The sequence below is a fragment of the Xenopus laevis genome, chromosome 3L (genome assembly GCF_017654675.1).
Source record: "Xenopus laevis strain J_2021 chromosome 3L, Xenopus_laevis_v10.1, whole genome shotgun sequence".
Lineage (NCBI taxonomy): Eukaryota > Metazoa > Chordata > Amphibia > Anura > Pipidae > Xenopus > Xenopus laevis.
This window is the reverse complement of record NC_054375.1, coordinates 112,532,262-112,548,772: the sequence shown is the minus strand read 5'-3', so window position 1 is coordinate 112,548,772 and position 16,511 is coordinate 112,532,262. Positions and strand designations below refer to the sequence as shown.

The 16,511-nt window shown below is 36.8% G+C and overlaps 1 protein-coding gene across 2 annotated transcripts in view; it reads left to right on the top strand.

The window, feature by feature from the left end:
• iqgap1.L (IQ motif containing GTPase activating protein 1 L homeolog) overlaps nucleotides 1–16,511 on the top strand; it is a 93,482-nt gene that overhangs the window by 50,763 nt on the left and 26,208 nt on the right. For both annotated transcript variants that reach the window (XM_018250835.2, NM_001089121.1), the window contains 13 exon segments: nucleotides 189–273; nucleotides 2,607–2,770; nucleotides 3,028–3,188; nucleotides 3,456–3,580; nucleotides 4,588–4,751; nucleotides 8,761–8,851; nucleotides 9,399–9,566; nucleotides 9,888–10,030; nucleotides 11,344–11,514; nucleotides 11,686–11,769; nucleotides 13,087–13,158; nucleotides 13,242–13,311; nucleotides 15,936–16,144. In XM_018250835.2, the coding sequence (XP_018106324.1) occupies nucleotides 189–273; nucleotides 2,607–2,770; nucleotides 3,028–3,188; nucleotides 3,456–3,580; nucleotides 4,588–4,751; nucleotides 8,761–8,851; nucleotides 9,399–9,566; nucleotides 9,888–10,030; nucleotides 11,344–11,514; nucleotides 11,686–11,769; nucleotides 13,087–13,158; nucleotides 13,242–13,311; nucleotides 15,936–16,144 (1,707 nt within the window).

The following is a 16,511-nucleotide window of genomic DNA, read 5'->3' as shown; positions in this document are numbered from 1 at the left end:
TTTCAAGAGTGAGGCAGGTTTAAAGCAGAATGTGATGTTGGTGTGTAGGAAGAAATCTTGTTAGTGTTTCTATCCACATCCATTAGCACATCGTACCTGTTGCTACTCATTAGTATTAGTATTTTGTGTCATACACCTATATTGCTAATATTTTTGTGAGAAAACAAACGTTTTTGTATCTTTGACAGAGTGGATTGAATGAACCCCTACTGAAAGAGGAGTTGCAGGCTGGGGTTGATGCAGGAAACAATGCAGCACAGAAATGTCAGAGAAGTAAGTGCATATTGCTTGCTATTGTGGTATATGGTAGACTTGTATGGCATCTAAAATTGGGTCTACTCAAGTATAGTAGCTGGAGGGCTAAAAGGGAGGTGTGCATGATTTATATGTGTTGTGTAACTTTTTGCTACACCAACACAATGCAGATTGCATAAAACAGGTTTTCCAATACATTGTGCCAAAACGATGTTGGGAAATTATAAAAAGGAACATATTTGCTAACATGAGTATTGTATACTTTATGGATCAAATTTTACTGTAAACAGATTCCATTTCTTCTATCGTTCTTTTTTTTTTTTTTTTTAATCACCTTCACACTATCAGGGACATATTTTATGTATCCGTATACTTGACTGTTTGTGAGTTCACATCATCATAGCATCCTATCTTATAAGTGTGTCCTGTCAATTTCTATTTCCATGAGTTCATCCCTAAACCGTACAAGCTACATCAGAAGGCAATGTATAAATCGGTTTCGAGTATCTTTCCACTGACACATTTTTTTCCGCTTATTAAAATGAATATTGCAAAAGGGAGACACTTCAGTACTGACTGACTTGTTGAAAGAGAGAGGAATTCATTGTCCTCCTCCCCAGCTGGTTTGCTAGCTTTGTCACCATAGCAATTTGCTTAGTACTTAGTAAAGCATCATTTGCTGTGTTGGTCGATAATTACTTAGGGTCCAGCAGGCCTTGCACCTCTCTCTCCGAAAACCCAAGAGGGCTGTTTTCATGAACTGTGAGCCTGCTCTCCTAGCCTCTTGGTTATTTCCAGCAAAACAATGTAATGCAGGTTGAAGCAGTGTCCTCAGGAGACCAGCAAATGTGCTATGTCTGGGTCACTTCCTTGATGTTCATATTAGAGGCAATGAATCGCAAGATGTAGTGACTGAGGCACTAAAAAAGTTTTAATATATAGTTTATCTAGCATTTCTTATTGTATGTCTCAGAATTAATCATACTCTACTTTGCTGTAGCTGTGTGCTACTGAAATGGGTTCATAATTTGTTTGTAACAGTATCCTGGCTGGATGTAAAGAGATTCAGACATTTGTAAAGAGCATCAATTGGAATTCTTTCACCTTTGGGATTTGGTACCAAATTGAGTGAGGTGAAACCCAGAGATTGATGGAAAGGGTGAATACCAGAAGGTTTATGGGAGTTTTGTAATTATAACTTGTGCACAACTAACATCATCCCAACAAAGTGGGGAGCAACTTGCTAGCATTTGATCATTGTTGATCAGTCTGTAGATTATTACTTAAAGTGGACCTGTCACCCAGACATAAAAATCTGTATAATAAAAGTCCTTTTCAAATTAAACATGAAATCCAAATTTTTTTAATTAAAGCATTCATAGCTGTTGTAAACTCATTTAAAAATCTCAGCTGTCATTCAAATATTGGCTGCCCCTCCTCTATGACTTAGGCATAGAGGCGGGGCAAGCAATTATTTTCACGTTCCATTCAGCACTTACTAGATGTCACTGCTCTCCCCACATTCCCCCAGTTCTCTTAACCATTTAATTGTGTAACCAGTGCATGGGAATAGACATCAGGTCCCACATTCTGGTGCACAAACAAGATTCTGAGATGATACAAGGCTTGCCTTAATAACAGTGTCCACAAAATGGCTCCTGCCTGCTTGCTATAATTATGAATTCCCAGACTGAACAAGATTCAAATAATTTATATAGTGTAATTAAAGTTCCTTTTGCTTGATTAACATGGTAAAATAGAATTTGGAATATTTTTTTTGAGTGATGGGTCCCCTTTAAGAACTTGTTGATTTTTTTTCCCCCTAGCTTGATTCTTCTCTGTAGAATATCTATTTACCTGCTTATAACATTAAGGGCAGATTTATAAAGGGGGTCTTTTTCACAAGAAATCTGAGGTTTCGAGTCAAAAATCAATTTTTCGGGTAAAAAAAATCCCCCCCCCCAGAAAACTAAGATTTTACGAAATTCATTATACCCGGCACTGGAAATAGCTCAAATCCAACAATAAACCATCTACAACCTGTCAAGGTCATGTAGAAGTCAATGGCAGAGGTCCCTTGAACCATTGGATGATAGCCTTCACAATGTTTTATTTTTTTTATTGGCAGGTTTCACTCGTAAACGCGATCAATACAAGCAATATAAGTTTTTTCCACCGAAAACTCAATTCGACTTCACTGATTTGAGTTTTTTTACATTCAGGTTTTTTCCTAAATTAGAAATCATTCAAGTTCTAAGTTCATTTGAGGTCTAAACAAAGTCTAAAAATTTGATAAATAACCCCCTCAGTATCACACTTAATACCGCTAATATTCTTATTGTTTTCTTCAGAACTGGCTGCAGTGACCAGGATAAATAATGCAATCAGGAAGGGTGTTGTTGAAGAAACTGTGAAGGAGCTGATGAACCCCGATGCACAACTACCAGAGGTGTACCCCTTTGCGGGAAGTCTGTACCAAAATGAACTGGCAACACTACAGCAACAAAGCCCAGAGGTAGGTACCGTTTCTGTCTGCCTGAACTGCAGCGAGTACATCATTTTAGGTTATACAGTTGACGAAACAAGCAAATATACAGTATTTATGAAGCTAAATTCCAGGTTAGCAAGCTTGGAATTTAGAGTGGGTCTAAGCTATGTTGATTGCTTCATTTCCTATACAGCTCATTATTTATGTAGCTCATTAGTCACTTTCTGTCTGCCTTTGAATATGTGACATTTTAGATACATTGATATTATTTTATTTAATCACAGGGTAATTTAACGCATCCAGAACTCTTGGTTGCAGTGGAAATGTTGTCTTCAGTGGCTCTTATTAATAGGGCTTTGGATGCAGGCGATGTTGGCACAATCAAGAAACAGCTGATTAGTTCTGTTACTGGGTTAATGGATGTCGATGATGAGAATCTTCAGAGGTTTGTATAAGCATTGTTTAGATATTTATACAGACAATGCTAAAAAAAAAAATAGTGATGAGCAGGAAATCTCTTGCAAGACAACTGTGTACTTTATGTGCCAATTTTATATGAACTATTTGCTGGTCTTATTATTAAACGTGCCATTTATATTAAGAATTTTTATCATGATCATCCATGCTACTTCCATGCTGCAGGGGTTGCATGAGTAAAAGGAAAATGTATTATTAATGAATTATTTATTTAAACTCATTTTCCTGTTTGTAGGTATATTGATGAATTAATTAGAATGAAACAGCAAGCACGGGAGGAAGGAATTGAATTTATTACATGGAACGATATCCAAGGATGTGTGACACAAGTTAATCTGACTGTGCAAGAGGAGCATGAAAGTACGTTTTTTTTGCCTATTCTTTTTCATGGCTTTATCTGAAGCGCACACCTGAAAACGCTTATATAGATATATTCATTTGGGACCATGCTAAAATAAATGTTTCCAGTAAATTAAATTTGATCTTGTGTTTAATAGGTTACTATAATCAAAACTCCTGAAATGTAATTTCAGTTGTAGTATGCTTAAAAAGTCTTCAAATGTTTAAATGTAAGTCTATTAAAATTCCAATAAAGGTGGGGGGAAACTATACACAAAAATTGCAGCTCTTCAGATCAATTACAAGAAAACTGCCAAATCTAAAACCCGAGCAAACAATAGTCTATCGGAGGCCCTCTCTAATTACAACACCTATTTTTAGCTAAACCCCTTGCTAAGTGAAACATTGCCATTTTTCATCTTTTAAAGACTCTAAAGTGCTTGGCTTTAGTCCATGTATGGATATTAACAGTGTGACAGAGGCAGAGAAGTTAAACAATTGTATTGTGTCATTTATGTAAGTCCTTTGGAGCTGTGCAAAGGAAATGTTTTTTGAGCACTATGAGTGCAATGTGGTCTATTAGCTACTTGAAAATATTGTGTAGTCCATCCTATAACTAACAGTGCAGTGTAGTTTGATCCAAGTAGAATATTTTATCACTATATGTAGGGATGCACCAAATTGGCCAAGAGTCTGCCTTTTTCAACAGGATTCGGACAAATTCAAGTGCCTGGCCGAACTGAATCTAAAAAACTTGACTTTTCGTCACTCAAACAAGGAAGACAAAAATGTTTTAACCACATGCACACGGTTTTCTTTCCCGCTCATTTCCCTACTTTACATATGCAAATGAGGGTTCAGATTCGGTTACATATGAATATGTTACAGTTACAATTCTCTCTTTCCATACCAGAGTCTGGTCAGGAATATGGGCTGTGATATCATTTCTTGCAAATGTTTTAAGCTTCTCATTGTATTTCATTTTCAAGGGGCGGTTCTCTGACTCTACTTGATTTGTCTTTTAAAAGGAATCATGGCAATTGGGCTTATTAATGAAGCTTTGGATGAAGGGGATGCAAAGAAGACCTTGCACGCATTACAGCTCCCAGCTGCGAAGTTAGAGGACGTACAACCTAATGTTGCTCAGCATTACCAAGACACATTGGTTCGCGCAAAAAGAGAGAAGGCACAGGTGTGTATATAGGAGATGTGATAGAGTTAACAGTTTTAGCTAAGTTCAATCTTATTTGTATTGCATGTTAACAATGTTTTATTTTGAATAAAGCCATCCCGAGTAGGGACAGACAGAAGCTTACACTTCTCGAGAAGTTAAGAGCTTTATTAATTAAACAATCAAACAAATAGGGATCAAGGATCCTGTGTCAAATTCATTACTGCAAGATTAATTAATATGTAAGGGCAATGGAACCTGCACTATTGCAGGTTTTAAATTGTTATAAAACGGGGTATATTTAGTAACAAATAAATTACTAGCACTCCGTAAAAGTAAATTAAAATGATATTAAAATGTTTTAAAGATGGAAAATTGTTGTCATGGAAGTATCTGTTTAACAGGAGAAGTAATAGTTTTTTAGGCTTTTTTTTTTTTTTTTTTTTTTTACCAGACTTCTACTGCCCTAAAGGTTTTTGCATTTGTCTTCAAGATCCTTACTCTTTACACCAAGTTCTCTTCCAATTAGAGGGAAGCAGTGGTCCATACAATGTTTTTCCTCTTGAATTTTTTTATAGAGATAGGCTGTCAGAATATCTGTGCTAAAGGGAGTCATTTGACTGCTTCTATATTGTCTGTGCATCTACCGGCGGACTAGTCATGTCACTGGGTGAGGAAAATGTAGTTTTATATAAACCCACAGCCTGAGTGAGTGAGTAATCACATGCAGCTGTTTTTCTTTAGCCACAAGAAGCGCCAGTGACTGAAGCAGGCACCAGATAAGGTGATCAGTGAGCTCTGCAGTGTCACTACTCAGGAAGTTTATTCAGATATAATTTCTGCAAGTCTATTCTGCATACTCCACTCTTAGTTTAAAGGAGAAGGAAAGCTAACAAAGCAGTTTATTGCCAATAGATTAGTCACAATAGTGCAAGCTATAACACTATATTTATTCTGCAGAATGCTTTACCATACCTGAGTAAACAGATCTAGAAGCTCTCTCTTTGTTTAGCATAGCAGCTGCCATATTTGCTTGGTGTGACATCACTTCCTGCCTGAGTCTCTCCCTGCTCACTCATAGCTCGGGGCTCGGATTACAGCTGGGGGAGGGGAGAGGAGCAAATTGAGCATGCTTAGGGCCTAGCCCTGAAGGTTTAAGCTGAAAGTCTGATACAGAAGTCCATGTATACACAATAGAAGGAAAGAATGCAGTGTTTCTTTTGACAGAGGACTCAGAGCAGCATTACTTTTAGGGTTTACTGGTGTATTTGTATATACCTTTCTGATAAAGCTTTCTTAGTTTTAGCCTTTCCTTCTCCTTTAAAGAACTGTGAAGCCTAGTCTCTTGTAAGGACTACCTGCAAATCTAGTAAAGCCAAGTGGACTTGTCACTGCAGTCTTTCATTCAGTTGTATGTACTGGTCTTCTTTTCTATTGCATACAAATGGCTTCTGATTCAAAACTGTACTCTGAAAAATAACTGTATTACAGGTATAGGGTTTGTTATGCGGAAACCAATCCAAATTTTTAAAAATTATTTTTTTCTCTGTAGTAATAAAACAGTACCTTGTATATGATTCAGCATTCTGGATTATGGGTGGCATACCTGTATTAGGATAAAACATTGCATACAGTTGTGGAGGCAGTGCACAAATATGTAGCTAGAATGCCCACACAGGGTCTTTTCACGAGAACACACAGAACATTAATATGTATGTAAAAGTTATTTTTGGGGAGACCCTGTAGATATAATAATATATAATAATATAAAAATATAATAGTGGTGCTCCAAGTGGGTGGGTGTTGGCTGTGACCGTGATTTGTGCTTTTTGGAAATAATAAACCATATAAATCATAGTCATCTCTTGGGTGTCTCTGGTATTATATGACTGTTCCCCACAGGACTGAATTAAAGAGGACCCAGTCTAAGTTGTTAAACATACAAGGGCTACATTTTTCAGCTTGCACATTATTGGCTTCAGTAAAGGAGTAAGTGAATTTGTACAGGATCTGAGTATTTGTCCAAGCATTTCCTCTTGCTGCTGAGCCACTGTGAAATAACAATTTCTTTTCAGAGTCTGCCAGGCTGGTAATTTCACTGAGGAAAAAATTGCCTTATTTAGTCACAATGAGCATCTAACAACCCAACAGACTAATTTTAGATATTTTTCAACTTTTAGATGGATGTTTAAAAAAAAAAAAAAATTAAAAAAATATAAAATCAGAGTTTTAACCTTCCTATCTGCTATAATTGTGCTCATTTTAAATGTACCAAATAACTGATATTGTTTATATAATGGGGCCCTCTGCTGTTGTGGAAGATTTATGTTGTGAATATTTCTGTGCCAGGGATTTTTAATCTCATTTGTTTGACTCAGAATTCAATTGAAGATCTAGGATAATGTCAGCACACTTAAAATAATCGTAGAGCCACTTACTGTTGCAATAACTGCTTAAAGGGACACTTTATCAACATTAATGCGATGAATAGGGCTTGTGCTCAACAAACATTTTACCTATTTGTTTTAACTTAGCATACATGTGTGGTTTTTGTTATTTCTTGCAGTAAACACTAAATAGGGCACAAGATGAAATTGAACATTTACATTTACATTTATTAGGTTCATAATTTTGTTTTTAACCCTTCGCTCTGTCCTGGTGTGAGCTGAGCTTAGCTGGGTACGCTGTTAGGTCGATTGATCATTCTGGGAAATTGCAGTTAAAAGTAGCCGAAATTTATCTTCCTGCTGCTTTTCCCCAAAATGAGCCAACCCTAGTCAGGCATTTCCATTTTTCAGCTTCATTTGTGGATACTTCATATTGTTGACAAGTGTAGGTGGAATTGAAAGAAAGTGTTTATCTTTAAGAGCCAAACATTCATTCAAACGATTGTCCCATGCTCAGAATGTGTTGATTAGATGTGTAGATTTTGTCCCCCAAAACGACTTTACTGCTACTTGACCTGGGTAAGATTTAGTAGCAGAGACTGCCTGTCTGTGAGACTGTTGGACACAAAGGGAGCACAGTTACAGGGAAAGTTCTTTCACTGAGCTTTTTTGTACAAAGTTCTTGAGTTTCCATTAGCTCTCCAAGGCAACATTTGGCCTGAATATATGGTTCTCTATGGATGGGCTAGTTCTTTCTAAATGTGGGCAGGGAGAAGGAATAAAGAAAATTTAATAAATATTTAAAATCTTATTGTGTACATAATCCATACACAGAAGTAGTCTTTTTTTTTTTTTTTTTTTTTTTTTACCCAGTTGTTTAAGCAGTATGTTTTAAGCTCTCTTTGGGATTCTGTGTTTTTTTTAAAACAGAAATCCCATTGATATGCCACTTGCAATACCACTTCAGAGCTGTTTTGCAGAGAGGCAAATGTTTTCATAGACTGTGTAATAGATTGCACTCACCCTTGTTGTTCACCTTCCAACACTTGTTTGTAAATTGCTTACCAGAAATAAAGATTTATAGTACTTTCTTTTTTCTATTTGTGACCGTTTTTATAATATTGAAGTGCAAAGTTTCATTTTTCACCTTCTTGTGTCTTTTAGAAGCTGCTTGATTGATTGATACATTAGTTGATACATTTCATTAAAGACAGCTGTTATAATTGATAGTTGCTAATATTCCATAGATGCTGCAGAGAAATCAACCAATGTGGCAAATTGTAACAGTTCAGAGCCTGCACCTGAGTTACAGAGCTGCTGGACTATAACACCAGTCCCCCTCTTCATTCCCGTTTATGATGAAGAGGACAGCAGCACAAAATTTTTTTTCTTTTTGATATATTTGCTGCTACGATGAACTGGCTTCCTTTGAGTCTGGGAGTATCTTATACAGTCACCGTTACTGTTTAGACAGCTGCTTTTCTTTGCCTAGTTACAGCTGCGTCAGGCGATGCTCGCATGAATATAGCACCCTCCAGTGTTCAAATAAGGAATTATTGCTTTCGTTTATGGTCAGTGTAATTGTCAATTGCAGTGCATATACTTATAGATAAATTGACCTATTCTGTCATTTCTCTTGCTAGGAAACAAAAGATGAATCTGCTGTTCTGTGGCTTGATGAGATCCAAGACGGCGTTGTCCTCTCAAACAAAGAAACCGAAGATGCACAGAAATGTATGTGTCCATGATACCATATTTGATAATGTGAATAATTCTTGTGCTTAGTAATTAGATTTATTTAAGTTAACAATAGTCATCATGTTAGCCAACGTACAGACTCAGTGCTTCATTTGGATTTTCAGGAACAGATTTTTTATGGAATTTGCATTACCACAAGATGTTAAAGGGACCAGATCTTATATAGCTGGTACATTAGATAGAGCTTCTGCTTTAGCAGCTCAAACTACCAAAATTTGCATTCATGTCAGTTGCATATGTACATGCCTCATGCAGAGGGAGCTCTAGAATTAATACATCCCCAGGTCTGTGCACCCTGTATTTTGCACTTTATTCAGCAAAGCAGATGTAACCAGCTGTTGCTATAGAGTGCATGTTGATGCATTAACATTGTAAATGGCATTGTTTTGCTTTGATTACCACAAACCATACATTGGTAAATGATCCCTTTTATCTTTTATAAATGATCATGCTTTAGGAGTCTTTAATTATGGCTGCTTATCAATTAGTGCTTACCAAACATTTGTCTTTATCACCTGTGTAGTCTCTCTTGGCATCCTGGCTGTTAATGAAGCTGTAAAGAATGGTGACAGTGCTCATACCCTGAACACCTTGCGGTCCCCAGATGTTGGACTGTATGGAGTGACTGGGGAATGTGCACAGGCTTACCAAAATGAACTGGCGGAGGTTAAGAAGAAGAAAATTGAAGCAGGTATGTTTCCATTAAAAAAAAGAATGACTGATGAATTTAATTAAATGCTGTTGATATCATTATTTCTTTCATTATGTTTTTTGTTTCCTTCTAATATCATGGTTTTAAGGCAGGATTTAGTCGATATGTCTCAATTGCAATACCAACAATATGTTCTATAAGTCAAGATTTTGTCTTCTTTATGGTTTTCATATGTTGCTTCTATTACCTTTAATGTTTCTGGCATAAGGAAAAGTTGGTTATTATATTGATCTAATAGCTGTGAATTGCATTTAATGAATCCCATCCTTCATCTTACATGTCTCTCTGCATTCTTTGTAGGGGACAACGGAAGTGAGTGGGTGCAGCACTGGGTGAAAGGGGGATACCTTTATTATTTTAACTTAAATAGCAATGAAGGAGGATGGGTGGAGCCCCAAGAATTCACACAGAATAACACCCAGCTATCAAAAGAAGAGATTCAGGTAATGGCAAAATAAAAATCACTTGATACTGTGTTATGCTTACGTTATTTGTTTCAGTGGCTGAACTGACAGACAATGTATTTTAATGTATTAACCTAGAAATAAAAGCCTTAAAGGAGAAGGAAAGCTACGGAGGCATTTTATTGCCAATAGATTAGCTGCAATAGTGCAAGCTAGAATGCTATATTTATTCTGTAGAATGTTTTACCATACCTGAGTAAAAAGCTCTAGAAACTCTGTTTGTTTAGGATAGCAGCTGCAGTATTAGCTTGGTGTGACATCACTTCCTGCCTGAGTCTCTCCCTGCTCTGGGCTCAGATTACAGTAGAGAAGGGAGGGGGGGGGGGAAGAGGAGCAAACTGAGCATGCTCATGCCCTGGGCAATGAGGTTTAAGCTGAAGGCAGGAAGTCTGATACAGAAGCCCATGTGTACACAATAGAAGGAAAGAAATGCAGTGTTTCGTTTGACAGGGGACTCAGAGCAACACTACTTTTGGGATTTACTGGTATATTTAGATGGACCTTTCTGATAAGGCTTACTTAGTTTTAACCTTTCCTTCTCCTTTAATCCTATACCCTCAAGCTGCAATCCTTTCTCTGCTGGTGCATCCATATGACATACTCTCCATTCATATGCATATGGCCTAATATGAAACAGATATCACTGTTGTGCTCAGTTTGCCAAAGTTGCCTCACAAGGAAACTTCGGGTGACTTCGGAAAACTGAAGCAATGCTTATGCCATCCCGCCGGCGATTCACATCCTTGCTGGTGGGAAGGCATTTCGGGGAGATGTGTGCCATAGCATGATACACTGGAGAATATGGAACATCTGCAGATGTGATTTGATCAGGTTTGATCCACAAACCGACCAATATCGGTAGTAGGTGGATCTCTTTTGGGATCATCAGCCTGCCATACATGTTCCAAAAATCATACAAAATGGATATTATCAGTATGTGTATGGCCAGCTTAAGAAATTTTGACTACTCTGGTTTTGCAGTGGTTAAATATAAAACACTCCGTGTCAGCCATGTGTTTCTAACAGATTAGTTTGCCAAAACTATTAGTCTGAGTTAATGTTTTGCCTAGTGCCGACATCCAATAGTTGCTGCGCTGCTTGGCATGTTAAGCAGAGCTGTAATTGGAAAACAGAGGGATGTAAAAAATAAATAGATTTTTACCTTAAAACCATTGGAGGTCCCATACATACTGGTAATATTTTGGCTTTCTTCTCTCTTATTTGAAAATGTTATTTTGTATCTTGTTTTCTTATTTAACTTATTTAATGCTGACCCTCCCTCCATCTTGCAGACTACCATCTCTGGAGTCTCTGCTGCTTACAACAGGGAGCAGCTGTGGCTGGCCAACGAAACCTTAATCACTAAGCTGCAGGCCAGGTGCCGTGGTTATCTTATACGCCAGAAATTCAACGCAAGACTGAAATTCCTGAGGGACCAGATTCCAGCTGTTAACTGTATCCAGGTAAAATAGATACACATGCACTTATTTAGCAATTATCTGCATTAATTCAAGGATTTGAGCAATGGCAATACTGGCCAATATACTACTTTGAATCTGCAGAAGAAACGCTACAATAAAACCTAAAAATGCTCATGTGCCACTATAATACTATGTCGTTCTGTCTATGCCTAGGCCCATTATCGTGGACAGAAGCAGAGGAAAGCATACAAGGATCGCATGCAATACCTGAATGATCATTCCGATGAAGTGGTTAAGGTACCTATTATATTTTGTTTACAGTTTACATAGTATTTACCCAAAAAACATGAAAGCTGCCTTAAATAGGGAACTGTACACAAAATATTTATGCTTCGTGAAAAAAGAAATCTATTTCTAAGCAACTTTCCTTCCAACATAGATTTTTTTTTTAAAAAAAATTTTAACGTTTAATTCATTATGCAGAAAAAGTTTTTTAGTTAATTTCCTCTTCAAATTCCAATATTGTATTTCTGCATTTGTCTTTAAAACAATTAACTGTGAAGTTCAGGGATTTTGGTCATGTCCGATCTACATTGAGGAGGCTTCCAGATGTGATTTAGTAACCTCTTGATTTAACCAAAAGTTAGAGATGTGTAAGCAAAACATTAGATTTAAAAGGTATAACCGTTTTTCAGCTTCCACAGTTGTTGCTAATAACCCTTTGATCTGTGTTAGCTGTTAATGAATTTACTAGTAAGTTAGGAAACCGGAAAAAGTAACTAGTATCTACTCTGTAGCAAATTTTGCATGGGGCATTTTGTTGCCCATGTGAAACAACGTTTCAGGCATGTAACAAAATGTCCAAAAATACCTTTGTGTTGAAGATTTCATGATTGTGGAGTCCAAGCCAGTAGAAGTGCATTTTTGTTAAAAATGTTACTACCCTCTGCATTTATATGTGATTATTTGATTGGACTGGCTAGGAAAATGCAATTTCAGTTCTTTTAATGCAAAGGTATTTTTGCACGTTTGGCCTCCCCACTTAAGGGACTATTTTGACATGGGCAACTAATTCCCCTATGCTAGTACACATAATGGGGTAAGGCTTGACAGTTGCTTTCTTTTATAATAGATAGTAATAGTAACAGGCCTGACACAATTTTAATCTGGAACGGTTTAAAGTGATATTGACACTTTAACCTTTAAATTAACTTACCTTTCATTTCAGTGGGAAGATAGGTTTGCTGTGTGAGTTAGATATAACAATAATGCTTGCTCTCTGTGCTTCTCTCTGATTGCAATCTGGTTGGATTCAAGAGTTAGCTGTCCTGATTTGACAAATTGCTTTAGATTAGAAGCAGCCTCGGCAATACCACCATACAGTTCCAAGTGTCAGAAGGAATTTTAGCTAAGCCCTTCTAGTGAGACAGAATATCCATCTTGTGTTGGTCAGTTACTGGCTATTTTTTTATCCTTCTCTGTATATTTTTTTGTATTGCTTAGAGGAATTGTGTAGCTATAATAACTGTAATGACGTCTCCTGCTTTGAATATAAATACCACTGTATGTGCAGGTCATTGCCACAAAAATATATAACATGGTGCTTTTCCTTAGATTCAATCTTACACCAGAATGTATCAAGCCAGGAAGCGATACAGAGACAGACTGCAGTACTTCAGAGATCATGTAAGGACCTGGACCTGTGTCTTTGTATTTATTTATACAATATGTATTGTGGTATTAACTGACACCGCCTTCTTTCTTTTCAGATAAAAGATATTGTGAAAATTCAGGCTTTTATTCGTGCTAACAAAGCACGGGATGACTACAAGACCCTTAGTAAGTGCAACATACTGTAACATATAACACAAAGGCAAAAACATGCATACCTAGAGGTTTATCCAATTATGATTTTAGTTTCAAAACAGAATGTGTTCTTTCTTTTAATGGCTAAAAATATTTATCCACAGTTTTAAATACAGATATCAAATTACTTGGGAAAATATTGGCTTAATTCCTTTTTCCCACAAATATGCAAATGCAATATACCAGAAATACACATAAATCTATGATCCTCAAATTGGACATCTGTAAAGCATTTGACTCTCTTAATTGGGATTATCTGTATTATACTTTAGAAAAGTGGGGATTTGCGATGGGGTTCTTGCAATGGGTTCGCTCAGTTTACTTAAACCCTACGGCTACAGTTAATATGATGGGATTCTCCTCCTATACCTTTTCTATATATATAGAGGCACCAGACATGGGGGCCCATTATTCCCAGTTTTATTTAACCTAGTGATTGAACCACTAGCATTGGCAATACGATCCAACCCAGATATTTTAGGGATAGAAAAAGCGGGAACTCACCATAAGGTTAATCTCTTCGCTGATGATCTAACGCTTATCCTCTCCAAACCTTTAACATCTCTCCTTAATTTGTATAGAATGATGGACATATTCGGGACTTTGTCTGGCCTTAGAATTAACCATAACAAGACAAGAGGCTTTGAATCTTTCCACCAGAAAGTTAAATTGTTACAACTCAACTTTGATTTCTGTTGGCAGCTGCACTATATTTCTATATTGGGGGTCAAACTTACAAAATCATATGATACTATGTATAAGTACAATTACCCTCCAATGTTGAAAACCCTGGGGTCATTATCCGATAACTGGAAGCACTATCACTTATCCTGGATTGGGCGTATTAACTCTATAATGATGACTTTATTTCTAAAATTATTGTATCTGTTTAGGACTCTCCCTATTCCAATTATTAAAACAGATCTTGAGGTTTAGTTCTAAATTAGTACGATTCATATGGACTGGGAAACTCACGAGTTAAAAAAGCAACTTTAATGTTACCTAAAGATAAAGGACGCCTAGGATTCCCCAATCTTCTACTCTACTGTAAAGCAGCCCAACTAGTTCAGATACTAACGCTACATACGACGATAGACAGTCCCCACTGGATTCAATTGGAAGCCCTTTTTTCATTACCATACTCGCCTTCATCATTAATTTGGTGCCCTATTAAGACTAGACCTAAGGCAGGCAGTATTTGCCTACAACACACATTTAAACTATGGGATTCTGTAAGTGATTGATTTAATTTAAAGTCACCGCTAACACCAGCAGCTCCACTAGTGGGCAACCCTTCGTTTACACCGGGCCCTTTAAGTGGTGGCTAGAGCAGAACATCTTGACCACTGGGCAATTGTTCTCTCTATCAGATCCCTATATATCTCAGGTATTGATTGAAAAATATAATGTTCCTCAGAAAGAACGCTTTTGGACGTACCAAGTGTTAGATAATGCTCAATCTCTATGGGACTCTTCTAGTAAGGCAAACAGCTTTTAGACCTTTTTTGAGCATTGGTGTTGTGAGGCTCCTAAAGCCCGGAAGGTAATATCTGCTCTCTATAATAATTTCTATAACATAAAGGATAGCCAACAAATATCATATACCCAAGTGTGGCAGAGTGAGATGGGCCATCAAAGAAGATTGGGAATTAGTATGGTCTAATGTAAGGAGATCTTCTAGGAACATTTCACTATTAGAAACTAATTTCAAGATTTTACTTAGGTGGTATCTGGTCCCTGCCTGTATTGCACAATTTATACCTAGGGCTGATAGCAGATGTTTTAGGGTCTTTGGCCATAAAGGAACCATGTACCGCATATGGTGGCTGCGTCCAACAGCCCAAAGTTTCTGGATTCGAATCTATAATATGATCTTTTAAATTTTTAATATTTCAATTCCAATGCATCCAAGTACAGCCCTTTTATGTAAAAAGCCAGATGGACTTTAAATCAATTCCAGTTATTCCTTTTAATAATGACAGCAGCAAAACAAACCATCGCAAAAGCATGGAAACAGATCTCGATAGATATAGTATTCTACTAGACTCCCATCAAAAATACCTTCTGGTGTGGACCTCTGATTTAAATATACAGGTAGGTCTGGTACAGAATGCCCAACGGCTCTTTTAAGCATCTAGGTCACAAATACCCTGCCATGTTATAAGAAGCACACACAATATAAGGTATTAGGTTCTGTCTGACAGTTAATTAGTTTGGTTAGAAATATTATTAATAAACATTTATGAGCAATTTGTAACCAGATGAAGATAGCTTGTTCACAGTTCAATTTTGAAAACTGGGAAAAACTATGGTAAAATGGTATTAGGATTGATACTACATTATATTACCAGAAATTAATAATGTAACAGATTACTTTGTATTTTTATTGTACTCTGCAGTTGTTCATAAACAATAAAAATATTGAAATATAAAAATATCCGTTCAGGGATTTCAATTATGTTCAATTGATTTTTTCAAAGGATGACATACTGTAGTTACAGAAACATAGAGGTTTAGGTATAAAAAAAGAAATGTCCATTAGGTTCAACCTAATAAGTATTTTGGCGCAACTAAGTTATTATTTTTTACATTCATAGTTAATGCTGAAAACCCACCCATGGTTGTTGTACGTAAATTCGTCCATCTGTTGGATCAAAGTGACCAGGATTTCCAGGAAGAGTTAGATGTAATGAAGCTGCGAGAAGAAGTTGTGACCCTCCTGAGATCCAATCAGCAGCTGGAGAATGACCTTAATCTTATGGACATTAAGATCGGCCTTCTTGTGAAAAATAAAATTACGTTGCAGGTATAAAACACATGCATGTTATGGAAATGCTGCATGGTCTGTCAACCAAGCACATCTAAAAACAGATGCTGGAAAGCAAAGGAAACCAGGACATTTTTTTATCAAACCTTGTGCATGCTCATCAAAGCAGGGCTAACCCTATACCATAGGCATAAAGCCAAACCAGATGGAGAGGACAGATTTGTAGTGATTTTTAGTTTTTCAGATGGAAGTTGGAAAAGTTAGTTTCATTCTTGTCGGTAAAGATATGTTCATTGCTTACCAGTGTAGTATACATGGTTTGCTGTCTTTGAGAGCTTCTGATAATTAAATACTTTAAAGATCTCCTTTTTGGCAAGGTCTCCCATCAGTAGAACTTTGCCCAATT